The sequence below is a fragment of the Bacillus rossius genome, assembly GCF_032445375.1.
Source record: "Bacillus rossius redtenbacheri isolate Brsri chromosome 4 unlocalized genomic scaffold, Brsri_v3 Brsri_v3_scf4_2, whole genome shotgun sequence".
Taxonomy (NCBI): domain Eukaryota; kingdom Metazoa; phylum Arthropoda; class Insecta; order Phasmatodea; family Bacillidae; genus Bacillus; species Bacillus rossius.
This window is the reverse complement of record NW_026962011.1, coordinates 8,988,474-9,003,987: the sequence shown is the minus strand read 5'-3', so window position 1 is coordinate 9,003,987 and position 15,514 is coordinate 8,988,474. Positions and strand designations below refer to the sequence as shown.

Here is a 15,514-nt window from a genome sequence, read left to right as displayed (position 1 = left end):
CTCAGATTTAATGTGCTTTTCAAGTAATTTTTTTTTTTTCCATTCCAGATGGCGATTCCATAAATTAAAATTGCGCATTAAAATATTCGTATCACTTTCCTATAACTGTTCACTTTTGTATTCATTTATGCGATTGCGAATGGAAATGACGTTTCGTCCCATTTTTACCACGAGAAATAACAGTATACAACACATTCACGAGTATGCACGTATTTGTAAACACGCAACATTCCACAGACTACACAAGAACGCGGCTTTCACTTGAAACACAGCCAGAAAATGGGACTTACAATTGTTAGCGCAATGAAGCAGAGATGTCGCAATATGGTGGCCTAAAAACTTGTACTCTGCAAGATGACGGACAATCTTCCAGCTAGTTGTTCTTTGCTTTGTTTACAATCGCGAGGCAAGGATGGCCATTCTACATTCAATATTTACGAACAATAGTAGTCGTGAATGACGTGACAATAAGATACTTGTGCTGAATACGCCATAAAATGATGGTTTCTTTTGATACTGAACTGAAACAAAATACAATCGGTAAATAAATTGTGTAGAGTGAAGACGAATCTACGTTTTTTACCATGATTTCGCATTTATCTCGGAATAGTCTAGATTTAGCATTTTATAGCGGAAATAATATAATTTAGCATATTTTAGCATCTATTTAGCAAAAACTAAAAATCACCATCCCTAATCATCAGAGGTAACCTTCGAAGAGTTTGCTGTGATTGACGATAATCTCGCAACCTGCCCACCCCAATCGGATGAAGCTACGTGTGAAGAAACATGTGAATCAGAGGTGGATGAACCTGAAGCGGCTGAAGAGGACGAACTCATTCGCCCAGATAAGAAAGAAGTAAGCAATGCTATCTATATCTGTGCTTGAAAGACTTTTTATGACATGTGATGAACTTGTGCATCATATGCCTAAGCTTCAAGAAATCTAAAAGGACGTGTTAACATACATGAACAATAATTTCGAAAAACAAAAAGTCATTGAAGATTTTTTTTCAAAAAAATAGTTTTTTCCTTCATGGATGTATTGGTATGTACATATGTATATGTATTTTACAGCTGTTTGTTTTCTGTATTTAGTGGTTTGAAATTGTGATCAACAATGTGTTATGTACTTCTTTTAAGTTCATATACATCCTAGTAATGTTTCATGTGTTTATCGGTATACATATTTATACAATGCTTATGTTTCAGTATAAAGAACTTCAGTATAACAAACTCAACTATTTTTTGGTCCCTTCATGTTATTTATAGTGAAGCTTTCCTGTAGTATTATTTAAGGTTATTTGAACTTTAAATGCAATTAGTACATTTATATTTTTCTTAAATTGTATTTAGCTGTGTTAACAGTATGTAAGTACGTACATTTAAATGAAATAAATGTCATATATAAGTAGGGACCCCAGAAAATTGTAAATAAAACTGGCTCATTTCGGTGTAAAAAAATGACCAAATCGGTGTAAAAATAAGCAATCGGTAGAGACCCCAAAAAATGGTGAAAAAATTATGCCATTGGCGGTGTAAAAAAAACCTCTTAGCGGATAGGCACTACAAAGTAGCAGACTCTGCCTTAACCGGCCCACTTTGTCGTTTCATCACATACAAATACAATCTGTTTGTCTTATACAGCGTGCCTTACTGCTTCCTTATTTGCCTGGCCAATTTTTGGGACATAAGTTTCTCCAAGAGTGTTGGCTGATGGCAAATCACCTGCACCTAAAATGTATACATAACTTACAATATACTTATAAATAGGTAGCATTTATAAGGTTATCGCTGAAAATATTACTGGGCTAATTTACAAGCCAAAACTAACCTAACCTTTTCAAGATTGCTGCTGGATTACATAGTCAAACCATCAATCACAGTCAAAAATATCTTGTGGTGTGCTCACCATTTCACAATGCAATCCATCCTATTTATGTGTTTGTTAATCTGAGGTACTTGCATATTTATTTGAAGTAAAGGTAAATTGGGCCTAAAGGTAAGTTAATCGATAATATTGTAGGCCTACATATGCTTATGAACTTTTATTAGAGGGGGAAAATATTTCTAAATAAATAAGGCTAACCTTTTTCAACATAGGTGTTAAATCATTCCCGCATAGCTGAATGATCAGCTTTTTCCAGCATCATATTAACAAAATCAGAAACAAATTTTTGTTTTCTGCACTTTCAAGCTTTTTTGCTATATTCACGCTGTCGCCTATCGAGATTTGTTTAGACACGGTAGAATTTGCTTGACAAAATAATTGTCTTTTCTGTTTTGTTTTGTTTTGTGTGTGTCATTTGCCACATGCTTTTTGCACGTGTCTTTGTGTGTCCAATCAACCCGCACGTTGTAGAACTTGCACATCATAATTTTGTCCCACTGATCAAAAATATAAAATCCATGCGATTTCATCTCTGTTTCACGATCAAACATTGTCAAAGTTTTCGCCATCTTAGTCATAACTTCGATTGTATCACAAAACTTACATAATGTGGATGGTATTTGTAAACACTCATAGATATGTGCACGCAAAAATGACTGCCATCTTAGCTCCATGCCATTAAATTAGGTTAGAAAAATCGACACTAGTGCGCCTTGCGGCAGAAACGACCATTATTCAAAACACGAAAACTGTGGACCGTCAGTTTTGTTATGTTGGTAGTGCGCACATATCGATTGTTGACATTTGTTACATTTTGTTTTCATTTGCGATGGCAATATTTACTGCTTGTAATCAGAGTAATAAAAATACGTGGATTTCAGTAAAGTGTCAAAACGAAGATAATATCACGGACTAGTCTTTCAGTCTATGTTTATTTCACGCCTATGTTTATGATGGTGTAAATAATTAGAACTTGCGACATAAGGGCATTATTTGGTGCGAAAAAGCGTGAATTTCATGCGAAAATTCGTGAATTTTTCGGGGTCTTTACATATAAGGAATAGTAAACAAACGGATTTCAGTGGAGAACCAATTATTTAGGATAACATGCACTCTTATTGCAAAAATGTATTTGATTAGCGCTGTTTTGATTAGCGCTCTATTTTCCTGGAACGGATAGAGCATTACTTCGAGGGGCTGGTGTAGTCTTATATTTTTAATTATATATAATAAAGTGTTAATTTGGTTTTATTAAGTTTGATGTTACCAACATAGTTAGCTATATTTTTATTAACACAGTAGCATTGTGTGAAAATACTTAGAACTTAAAAACCTAGGGAAAAAAACCTAGAATTTGGTTATGCCAAAAAAGTGGCCATCCTGAAAAAGGTTTCAAAATCAAAATTTGAATTATATTGCGTACCTGCCAATTTTCAAGGTTTTCCTGTAATATTTACGATTGTAGGTAAATTATAAATACCGTAAGCTTTTCATGCTTACTATTTATTTTGCCCTCTGTTTTTCGGTAGTGGGGATATTTTATGTTTTTATTAATTGTGTTTCATTTCTGTTACAATATGGTAACTCATCTTGACGTAAACAGGAAAAAGATGAAAAGTATTGAACGGAACTAAATCAAGCTTAAACAAGCGAAAGGGAAATTTATTCAGATGACGTCTTAGTACAGTGGCGGAAATGGCGGCGTGTGCTATTTGTTGTGTTGTTCTGTATTGTTCTTTATAGTAATTCACGTCCGACGCGAAAACCAGCGGTGTATTTACTCAATGCGCGGTAAAGACTGGCTATAATTAGCTCTCTGACAGACGTGCGCGTGCGCAGCTACAAGACATATACAGTTAGGCAAAAGCAAAAACGCCTCGTTCCAGTGCTGAAATGTTTTGGAGATGTTTTGTAATGTTTTAATTTTTTTTGGAAAATTAATTCCGGATATCGGGAGTTCCGTTTGTGGGAATACGGTTGAGGGGTGCTCTACTGTATAACAAAAATAAATTCCATATTGCTAGGTTCACTAAATAGAAAAAAATCTTATAGTAATTTTCCCCCCTCTTCCTGGGTACTGCATAGTCTGTTGTGTGCTGGTCAACAATGTCCACACCTCCCATTGTAACTGTTGTAATCTCACAACTTGTGGTTCTGTTGTCCATGGATTGTATACAACATTGTGACTGGTTTTTTGTTCATCCACTTCAATGCCAATAGTTTCCCTCTTTGGAAAGTCATGACACTGCCTTTCGGCAATTATTGTTTCTGCAATTCTGGTGGCATTTCTTTTCTTGTAGTTTTCACAGTCCCATAAGAATCTGTTCGATGTGATAAGCATCATATCTGATAGCTGTGGTGTGGTATAAAAATTGTCCGTAATGACACCATAACCTTTCCCAAGAAGAGGTTTCACTAATTACATAACTACTTGTGACGACATTGGCAAGCCGTTGTATTCATCATCAAAATTTGTTCCTCGTCCGGTGTAAATTACGAAGGAATATACATATCCACTTCACGATTCACATAACATAAATGACTTTATTCCGAACCGCGCTCTTTTGAGAGGTAAGTACTGTTTCCAACCTAGATGCCCTTTATATAACAGAAGGCTTTCATCTACAGTGACATCTTTTTCTGGAGTGTAAAGTTCAGAAAAATTATTTTGCAAATGAATATATATAGGCGACATTTTGTTTAGTTTAGGGTTTGGATGGGTGGCTGCATCATATGACTCATTATCCACAAAATGAAGAAACGGTTTCAGCTGAACATATCTGCGAAATGGCATGGTTTTCCAAAAAAATGGTGTGTCAAATATTGGGTTCTTAGCCCATTAATTACATTTGATATGCAGGTTTTTTGACTATGCTTTGAGCCACAACTAGTGCAAGAAAAACATAGATTTCCTTTCGTTTGTTGGTTTCCATTTGGTTTGAGAATGTGTTTGAATGTACTGTGATGAAAAACGGTTTGTTTCTGTAGCTATGAGTTCAGCCAAATCATTATAAAAAAATAAGAGAAAATAACTAAGAAAATTATTGTCAACATTTACATTTACATTGATTCCTGGTTTACCTGTAAATGGGTATCTTGGAGGAGAGATAATTGGCACACTACAATTTATCTCACCAAATTCTGCCAGATATCTCTTCACTACCTGATTCTTCTGAGCTTGAAATGTCATAATTGTCACTACTATCAGATCCCTATTTATCAAGATCACTCATGTCACTTCCTTCACTGTCAGAATCACTCATTTTGAACAATTTCTATTATTCACATTACAGTAATGTTGACACCTCAGCTAAAATATATAAACATTGGTGGGAACATCATAAATTCATAATAGTACTATTAGAGACATCTAATATAACAATTGTTCAAACACAAACGGCGAATGCGTGTAAGTAGGCTACTGTGTTGGAACGAATCTGCCCTGACATAGTGGGTAACATAAAACTACTGGAAGTCTGTTTCAAAGGCTGACAATACCTACAGTGACATCTAGCGAGAGCTCGTGTAACTGTTTCGAGAAAACTCAAAATAATATGATCGTACACATAATTTTGTTAATCAGACGAGTAAACTCGGGTTAATAATTACGTGCCAAATGTAAAAAAATGAATATACTTGGGTTAATATGTTAAGGGATTAAAAGAAAATTTACACATCAGACAACTGCGTATTTCTGTTAATTAAATAAGTAAGTGGTAATGTCCAAATAAATATTAGATTTCTACTTTAAAATACATAGTTTTATACGGAAAAAAAAACTACACAGAGCTCAGAATCTAATAGCGGGACCTAACACATCATGCAACAATTACGCGAGAGGTTTTTTATCCAAATTTTGACGCCCTAAAATATGGGTGTACGATTATTTGATAAGAGGGTAATAAAAATTAAATAATATTACTGGCTTTAAATATATATTAGTGCTTCCTATTTTGTGGCAATTCTAGTCTGCATTGGAATTCTGCATCTCGGAAGCACTGATAGTAAACCAGTTTTACTTTTTTTAGTGTTTAGAGTTAATGAAAAATTGATATTACTTTTTTATGGTTAGAAAAGTACTATGTTTAATGCATTTCTGGAAATTAAAATGTCAATAAAGGGTTTGCCAAAATTTATTAATGTACAGCATGTGTCTTTGTGTTAGTAGACAGGCTTTGAAAATTGCTCCTTTTTAGCTTAAGTTGACATGTTATTTCTGTCTTTTAGCTCAGTATTCTTTAAGTGCAGTGTTATCACCGTATGTAATGGACATAATAGGTTCAAAATGTTCACATGATGCTTGTTTGGTGTGTGTAGGTGCGACTCGCAAGACACGTATCATAGATGTGGTGTACAATGCCTCTAACAATGAGCTGGTGCGTACGAAGACACTTGTGAAGAATGCCATCGTGGTGATTGATGCCACCCCCTTCAGGCAGTGGTACGAAGCCCACTATGCTCTGCCTCTCGGCCGCAAGAAGGGCACCAAGATTGTGAGTACACTTGAAATCATGGACATTCCCAGTACCGTAAATACCCGAATAGAGGCCGACCCCTAAATCCTGTTCACTGTCCAGTGGAAAAAACAGTCATCATCCTCCACATTAGAATCACAATCACTTGTATTGTCTTCTTCCTCACTGTCATCTTGCTCACTTCCACTTACTCTGTCTTGCCACAAATCATCATCTTCTGACCCATCCATGGCATTGGAAGTTCAGCGTTTCTTGAAGCCTTTCACGATGCTGTCACTTGAAATGTGGTTCAATACTCTTAGGATCCACTGAGCGAGCATGGCCACTGATGGCTTCTTGATTTTTTCTGTGGGTGTTAGCTGGTGGTATCCAGATAAGAGCCATTCATTCTAGTGCTTACACAGCTGTTCCTTGAATGGCTTGTTGACCACGACATCCAAGACCTGCAGTTGTGAGGTCATGCCACCTGGGATAATAACAGATCTGTGTTTAATTTCTCTATCTGATTTTTCACTGGCTCTGTAAGGTGTCCTCTAAATGCATCTAAAACAAGCATCCCCCTTATCCTGAGAAGTGCACCAGGCCGATTGTTCCAGACAACTTTCAACCAATTAATAACCAAATTCTGGTCCATCCAACCTTTCTCCTAACATCTAAAAACTACCCCTGGAGGCAAACATTCTTTAGGCATTGTTTTACGACGTAACACCACATATGGTGGCAGTTTCCGGCCATCAGCAAGTGCACACAACATCACTGTCATCCTTGCTTTCTCATTTCCTGTGCTTTTCACTATTACTGATTTCGTCCCTTTTTCGTTTACTGTAACACTTGAAGGCATGTCAAAGTAAACAGGGGTTTGGTCTGCATTTCCAATTTGACCTAGCAGATAGGAATATTTTTTCCTCGGTTGAATTACTTATCTCTGAAATTTTATTAACTTCTCACCAAAGTCAGTAGGAAGTTTTTGAGCCAAGGATGTTCTTCGGCATAAATAAAAACCTGCACGGCGCATCATGCGGACTCACCACCCTGTGCTGGCCCTGAAACTGCTTCGGGGGATACCCTTAGCAGTAGCTATTTCCAAAGCCTTCAACTTTAACATTTCTGTTCATACATGCATTCCTTCTGTACGCTTTTCACGTACAAATGCAATTAGTATTTCCTCTACTGCATCGAAGCGTCCTTTTTTAGGGCCTCCGAAAGATTTTTCGAGTTGAAGCATTTTGAAGTTCATCTTTTTGCCGCACATTTTTTTCACAAATTCCAAATTTTCGTGCAGCCGCACAGTTGCTTGTTTCTTCGGCACACCTTATAACTTAAGTTTATAGTTAGCATCAAAATAGTGCCATTCTTGTTTAGAAATTTGAGATGAAGCTGTCCCATGCTTTTCAACATGGTCACCCATTGTTATCTGATAAATATTATAATAAATGTTAAATTACACCTTACGTTATCTACCACGTGTTTACTAAGAAATTTTTTTTGTAGGTTAGTTTGTCACTGGTATCTGATCATAGATTACAGTAATATACCTATTAACGAAAGACGTTAATACCAGTATCGGAAGTTAGAAAACAGTTTTTATCTATGATGAAACACCAGTTGTGCCAACATCCATGATGGTTCATGCTCAAATGTGATGCCATTTTGCTGTTTATCTGATTAACTGTTTCATAATGGAACACACCCTAATAAGCACAGATGTTGGTAACTCTGCAGGCTAATGTTTTGTTTACCTATAATTCATACGTATGTTGCTTACATACATACATACATACATACATACATACATACATACAGTATTCCCCAACCAATATATTAGTTTGTGAAATTGCTATTGTCCACGGAAAACCAAATCCAATTGCGTAAATCATTAAATGCTGTTATAGTATACTTTTCATTGTTTAAAGTACCGATAAGTCGTTATTTAAATTGACTTGATTGAGTGCTTTTTGTCTTGATGTGCGTTTCTAGGCCGAGCCAATATTTTTAAGGTAATTTTTGGAGATAAAAACCTCGGCCTCTGTTTGGGTAATTACGTAATAATAATCCAAGAGGATAATGTCATGCTCCAGTCAGTCATCACTCAAACTGTGAAAGCATATTTTTTTTTTAGATTGTGGTTTATTTCATAGTAGTACATAGTGAAATGCATATACAAGTTCTGGTTTTAAAAAAATGGAGCAAGAACTGCCATCTGTGGTGATTGAGGGGGATGGATTTGAAAAATTTATTTAAAGATTTGTGTGGATATCCTGTTGTCATTTTATTTGTGAGAATGTTTCCATGATATAAACCCTTCACAAAATACATACTTTTCAATTAGTTATTCCTGTAGGTTAATGCAGCCTGGTGAGAGGTTTATTGCACTGTGATGACAAATCATGCTGTGAGATGGCTGTGCGCTAGCCGGCTCTGTGAATATGTGACTAGTTAGCCCTGAGTGCTGCCTCCACCCAGATAGCTTTTGCCTAATCTGTCATCACTGCAGAACTTTTGGTGAGCTAGATTCCCGTGGCAAACAGAGTGGCTAGCAACAGATAAAACAGGGATCACCTGTAAAAGTCAGGTATTTTTTTTAAGTAGTCTAGGAAGACTTTTTAATTATGAGGTTATTGAAAAATAAAAGTTATAACACTTATTATTATTTTTTTTACCAGTTCCAAGTGCACACATACTTTATTCTTACTTCCAGCTTGTATCTGTAAGTGTTAAAAAGTTTTCCTTCCAATTTTTATTTTGCTTCTAAGTTTTGACCATGTACATGGACTTCAATGCTATTAAGAGTAGAGCAATAAAATAATAAAATAAGAGCTGAATGGATATTGGCATGAATGTACTCATCTTGGTAAACCTGAGCGTGTCAAGTGCCCAGCTGTTCATGGAAACTAGTTCCTTTTGTAGTGGCAACAGACGAGCCATGAAGGTTAATGTACACGTAGAGCAGCTCACAGAAATTAACTACCAACTACCCTCTTATCGCATAATCATCGCACCTATATTTTAGGCCGTCAGAATTGGGATAAAAAACTTCTGGCATGAACGTCGCATGTGGTTTTTGTTCCCGCTATTAGCTGCCGAGCGCTTGGTTTAGGTATCTTTTCCGTATAAAACTATGTATTTTCACTTACTTATTTAATTAACTCAAATACGAAGTTGTCTGATGTGTAAATTTTCTTTTAAAGACTTCTTAAATGTTATTTCCTTTATCTGACCGCCTGCATCACTGCGCTGTACCGCTTATAAACATGTAACCAGCGCTAGTTGGTATCATTCGTGTTTGGTTATGCTGCTTCCAGTATAGAGTGCGCGCACGTAGTCGAATATCGATATCTCGCCAATCGCATGCGACGCGCGTTCTCTGTCGAGTGCTGAGGTAACTACATCTGATAGCCAGCATTCTTTCGTGACAAGTATGTACTACGACGGTAGTTATGTGTTAGTTCACGTCACAGTTTCAAGTCACTTGCGTTTGGGTCACAGATTTGTTTTTCTATTTAAAGTTGAAGAAAAGTTTTTGTTTAATGAATTATTAATATAAATGGTTTTGCGTGCTCTTGTATACTCAACCTTTTTTTTAAATAAACGTACTTTCCATGAACGGGTTTTGTTTTTATAAATAAGTTTACCTAACAAATTTTTTTCCTCGCATAATCGTCGCACCCCTACTTTTCAAACTGGATTTTAGAATAAAATGTGAGATGATTATGCAAGAAAACACGGTATTATAATAATCAAACATGCTGGCAATACTGTTCATATGTGTTAAGATTAACAATGGTATTTAGTAAAGATAATTCTTTCAAAATTATGGATTCATCAATCATCTAAGTAATGCTTAAAGCATAAGCAATACTTCACTAAGTATTTTGTTTTGTCAAGTAAGTTCCCCATAATGAAGTCTCCTTAGTGTCATGTAAATGAGATGTAACCCTGTTTAGTGTCTGGAAATATTCAGGTAATCTGTTACTTAACCTATACTTTGTTAATTTAACCTATAAAGATGTTGATAACCATGATTCAGAGTCAGTCTGTGCCAAAGCAATTTCTAGTTTGTGTATGGCAGGTATGTAATGGTTAAAATTGTCTCAGTGTTAAGCAGGAGTAGGCTGTGAGGATCTTGCAAGGCACAACATGTGAATGAGTTGAAGCAGCTCTTTGGACCTTGGCTTTGATGAAGTAGTTTCATATGTAGGTGGTTGTTGGTTGTGGTGGTATATTGGCAGAGATGATGACCCATTGCGTGTCAGCTGTATGTCCAGTGATGAACACAAGTACTATCTGAATACTGCCATGTACACAATTTTTTTTTTCTTACAAGATATTTAGATGAATTGTAAGTTAATGAATAAATTGAAGTTTCATGTCTTGCCTACATTGATCCATAGGATTTGAGATGGGTGAAATGAGGTGAATGAACAGTGACAGAATGCATTGATGTGAAAAAATTAACAGAAGTCCAGTTCATGATGATGCCTGACATGTTTCCTACTTGTGAAGAATATGTTTGACCCTGTGTAGTCTTTTATTACTGTGTTTTAATTCATAATTGTTGCACATTTAATGCTAAAATCGAGTTTCAAAAATGGGGGTGCAACTATGGGAGAATATAATATTTTTAAAAAACTTTTAAGGCAATGTTATTCTTAAAAATAAAAACCTATTGCATGGAAAGAGTGTTTTAGTTAAAATTTAGATATACAAAATCACACCAAACAATTTTAATTCATCATGCAACAAAAACATATTTTTTTAAACTTATAATAGGAAAATGATAACTGAGCTGAAACTAACACGTAACTATCATCCGAGTTCACTCTAACTACAAAAGAGTGCAGGTTATCAAATGTAGTTTACTCTGCACTAGCTATAAATATTTATAAACTTCAAAATACATTGTTTTGCACAGAAAAAGATGTTAATGGGCAACATCTTGCATAGGAAAAAGTAACACATATGTTTTTGAGAAAATGGGGGGACTGAAACTTTTGCAGTTTTGAACGGAAAATCGTATTATACGGGTACATATTAAATGAGTTTTACTGTAATTGTAATTACTGTATTTTCCCATTGTAACTACCAAACTATCTGACAGCAATTTCAAAATTGATTGCTGTTGTGGAGTGCTTTATTCCATGTTGTTTACCATCTGCACAAAGTGCTGACAATCTAACAGCAGGATCAAAAACACCATGCATTTCTTATGCAAGAATTTCCTCTCCCCCCACCCCCCAAATTTTGACATCCTTAAATAACAGTGTGATGATTATATAAGTGCGACAGTTATTAAAATACTGTACCTTTGGAACAAATATAACTTACTCTACCCGTGAACAGTGCAGACCATGAGAGACCCATCTACTCAAAAATAATTTTGATGCATTTATTTTTTAAGATACAATTTATTAAATAACGATGCTTATAAAAACCTACAATTATTTGTAAATATTAAATCATTTGGTTGGTTTTTTTTTCAGTATCGTGAGATGTGTAAGATCATTTTTAAAAGATACCGTATATACTCGTGTATAGCGCGCCCTTTTTTCCCCTCAAGTAAAGGAAAAAAATAAGGATGCGCGCTATACACGGAAAAAAAAAAGTTTGGCGAGGGGGGGGGGGGAGGCGGGGAGGAGTGGAAGTCGTTAACTGCCTGGTGATGGGTGACGTTTCTGGCCAGCCCCCACACATACGCACAAGCAACAAGGCCTCTCTTTCACACACACGCACACAACCTGGTCTCTCTCTCTCTCACACACACACACACACACACACACACACACACACACGTGCGCGCTCGCAGGTCTCTTGTTTATTTTAAGACCTCCCCCTCTACAGCTTGTAAAATAAAAGAGAGAGAGAGAGAGAGAATGTTGACACCAGTCCCCCCTCCCACTTCCTTCGCTTCGTCGCAGCTGCTACCGGTAAGTCATCTAGTCCGTGTCACATTCCTGCCTGCCTCCCTCCCTTCCTCCCGTCCACGTACCAGTTGTGATGATACAGCGCTTCATTATCTTCCGTCTACACAGCAGAGTTTAAGTATTTTCCTGACGCATCACCACACATCAATTTAAATAATCAGGTACCACAAAATGTTAGTAAAATTTATTTATGGGAAAAAAAATTTCTTTTCTTTGGAATTTGTTGCAAAAATCGTGGTGCGCGCTATACACGAGGGCGCGCTATACACGAGTAAATACGGTAAAAACATTAAAAAATGGTACAACGAGCTATTGAATGGTGCCCATCAGTCTTGCTATCTCACACAACAATATTTCTATTTGTACCTATGAAAGAATTTTCTGGTTATTGCATGGAGCTGTTTTGTGATGTAGAAAGCAGATTGATATTTCTGAAGGTAATGGAAAGAAAGTTCAGAATTTCGTGATAGAGGAAAGGACTTTGGTCCAGCACTTTTGGGATCACAATTGGCAGTGCAGTAATGTGATATGGATGCCAAGGTCAATGGCTGGTACCCGAGATAAAAATGAACGCAAGTCGCTTGTTCAAAGCCACGATACAGATTGTGCTGAACCACCACACATGCCTGCCATATGAAAGATGTTTCACTGAATTAAAAAAAAGGGAAGGAAGGTTGGGGAGGAGGTGTGTTTTGGAAGTATTTTGCATGGAAGTGATGTGTGAAGTGATAAGTTGTTGCTGTGTGGCAGCCTGAGGCAGATGCCGAGGCCCTGAACAAGAAGCGCTCCAAGAAGGTGGAGAAGAAGTACAAGGCACGGCAGAAGCTGGGCAAGGTGGAGTCTGCGCTGGAGGAACAGTTCCAGGCCTCTCGGGTACTTGGTGAGTACGACCCTACTTGTTCTCTGTAACATCTTTTCAAAATACAATTTCCTCCTAAACAAATCTCAAATTTTAATCATAATGTTTGTCCTGAATATGCACTTTGAATCCTTAATCTATTTCTCAAGGGTAACAATCAAACATATATTAAATAAATAACATTTATAACATAATGAATAAACATTTACTACTTTAAATGCTCATTTCAATAACTTAAGTTATTAGAATCAAAGCATATTCTAAATTTGTTTACAAAAATATACACAAAAAGAACAAATTTATTGGGGAGTGGTAATTTTTGTGTTTATTTACTACAATGCCTGCAATATATTTTTTAAAATCTTTTCAATTATAAAATCTTTAGAATCCTAAGATTTTGTAGTTTTGGAAGATATGATTGGCTCATCCCTACTTAAAAATTGTTTTAAATTCTGAAATATCAGTTTGCTTGTAGGAATATTAATTTTGTTGCAGATATTTGCTACCAAAGTAAAACTAGTTAGGCATTCCAGCACAGTAAGTTTTCTGTCTAACAAACAGCAGTGTAAGTTGTCCAATATGTAAATTCTCTTTCAGGCACGTTTTCAAATGTTCAACCTTCATCTGTTCCATTGCCCATATGTAGAGGATGTGAAAATGTAGATAGCGGTAGTTTTCATTGTGTTTGGTTACGTTGGTGTCTGTACAGTGAAACCCTGATTATCCATTTTCCAATAGACCATGAGTAAAAAACGGATAATCCAGGAAATCCTACAATGTGGGAACACACTCTAAAGTTACCAAATGCACAATGTACAGTAGAATCCCGCTGATGCGACCCCTCACGGTTCCCGGAAAAACGGACTTATTAACGGAAGGGTCGCAATAGAGAATTCGGGCCAATCCCTACCCCCCCAACCCAAAAAAAACCTTAAAAAATTGCCTTTGTTCGCATAGATTTCATATTCAAATAGTCTATGGTGTAAAAAAGACAACTTTTTAAATTCATATTACAGTATTTAAATAGCATGATGTCTCCCGAAAAAAACAATACCCTAGAAAGCAATAATGGAGCTCCCATTGCCGAGAAGAAAAAATTTTTTAACACAGTGCAGCGTGTCCATTTTCGCCGTCTTTGTGTAGAAAAATCAGACGATTTAGTATTGAAATGATAACTTTTTATTAAAGGTTTATTATGTCTCTTGCAGGCTGAATTAGTGTGGCGTTTGAAAGGTTGCGTCTTGTGACAACGGGTGGTCTGGCGGCGCTTATTGCTCTGGTCCATCCGGCTGACTTGCAGGAATGCGAGAAGTAGGGTAAGCGCGTGAGAGAGAGAGAGAGAGAAAGAGAGTGAAAGGGGGGGGGGGCTGGCGACCAGCAGCATCGTTAGCTAGCGAGAGTGTGACGGTAAATGTCAATCTTCACCACTTCTGCTTGCTGCAGGGCTTTTATCTCTGTCTCCCCCTCCCACAAATATATTGGCTGGCAGATCTCGCCCTCTTCACCTTATCTCTCACGCACACTTGAAGCACCTATTTTTTGCCGTCTTTTGTATACCTGCCTGCTTACAGTACAGCGCTCGCCAAGATAAACGTGAACACATAGCGCACAACAAAGTGTAACAGACTTGTTTTTCAGCCGATTTTACTCAAATTTTTGACTTTCTCTGCTCAAATTTTTCACGGTTCCTCAATAAACGGTCGTATAAACGGAATGGACGCATCAGAGGGGGGTCGCATCGGCGGGATTCTACTGTATGTACTATAAAAACTTTCAGTGAATCAGTTAGGTATTTCCATAAACTGACACCAGCAGCACACTGTATATAGACTATCAATATTGGAAAATTATACTTCCTTAATTTTTTTAAATGAACAAAACAAAATAAACTTCAAATTTGTATGTTTTAAGCAAGTAATTACGTATGTATTATTCAAAATTTAAAAGGTACATACTCACCATATGTTATAAGATACACACTTCTTTCTTATTTATAATGCAGAGAAATTATAAGATGAGTTTTTATGCAGAAAAATATTTTTGGTGTTGGTAATCACAAGTTTGTTATTATTAATACAATGTACAATAAGAAATACACTTATTTAAATCAAATAAAAGGGGGAAATAATGTACAAATGAACTTTAATTAACACAAGTCTCACATCCTCCTTGACACTTATTTTTTAGTGAAGAGTCTTGTATTTTTGTTTGCTTGGTATCAGAACTTCTTTTAAGACTGAACAGCAAGGTTTGCATCATTGAAATTCTGTCTTCTTCCAAATCTCCGAGCTTCTGTGCATAGCAAAATGCCTTCACTTTGTCGAAAGCAGCTAGTTCTTCCGAGAATGAGGGTACCTCTTCTCCATCA

At 36.4% G+C, this 15,514-nt stretch overlaps 1 protein-coding gene across 1 annotated transcript in view; it reads left to right on the top strand.

Moving 5' to 3' along the window:
• Nucleotides 1–15,514, top strand: part of LOC134542234 (small ribosomal subunit protein eS8) — a 73,153-nt gene that overhangs the window by 44,838 nt on the left and 12,801 nt on the right. The window contains exons 4-5 of the mRNA XM_063386325.1: nt 6,209–6,384; nt 13,038–13,167. Of these exons, the coding sequence (XP_063242395.1) occupies nt 6,209–6,384; nt 13,038–13,167 (306 nt within the window). The remainder of the gene's footprint in view (nt 1–6,208; nt 6,385–13,037; nt 13,168–15,514) is intronic.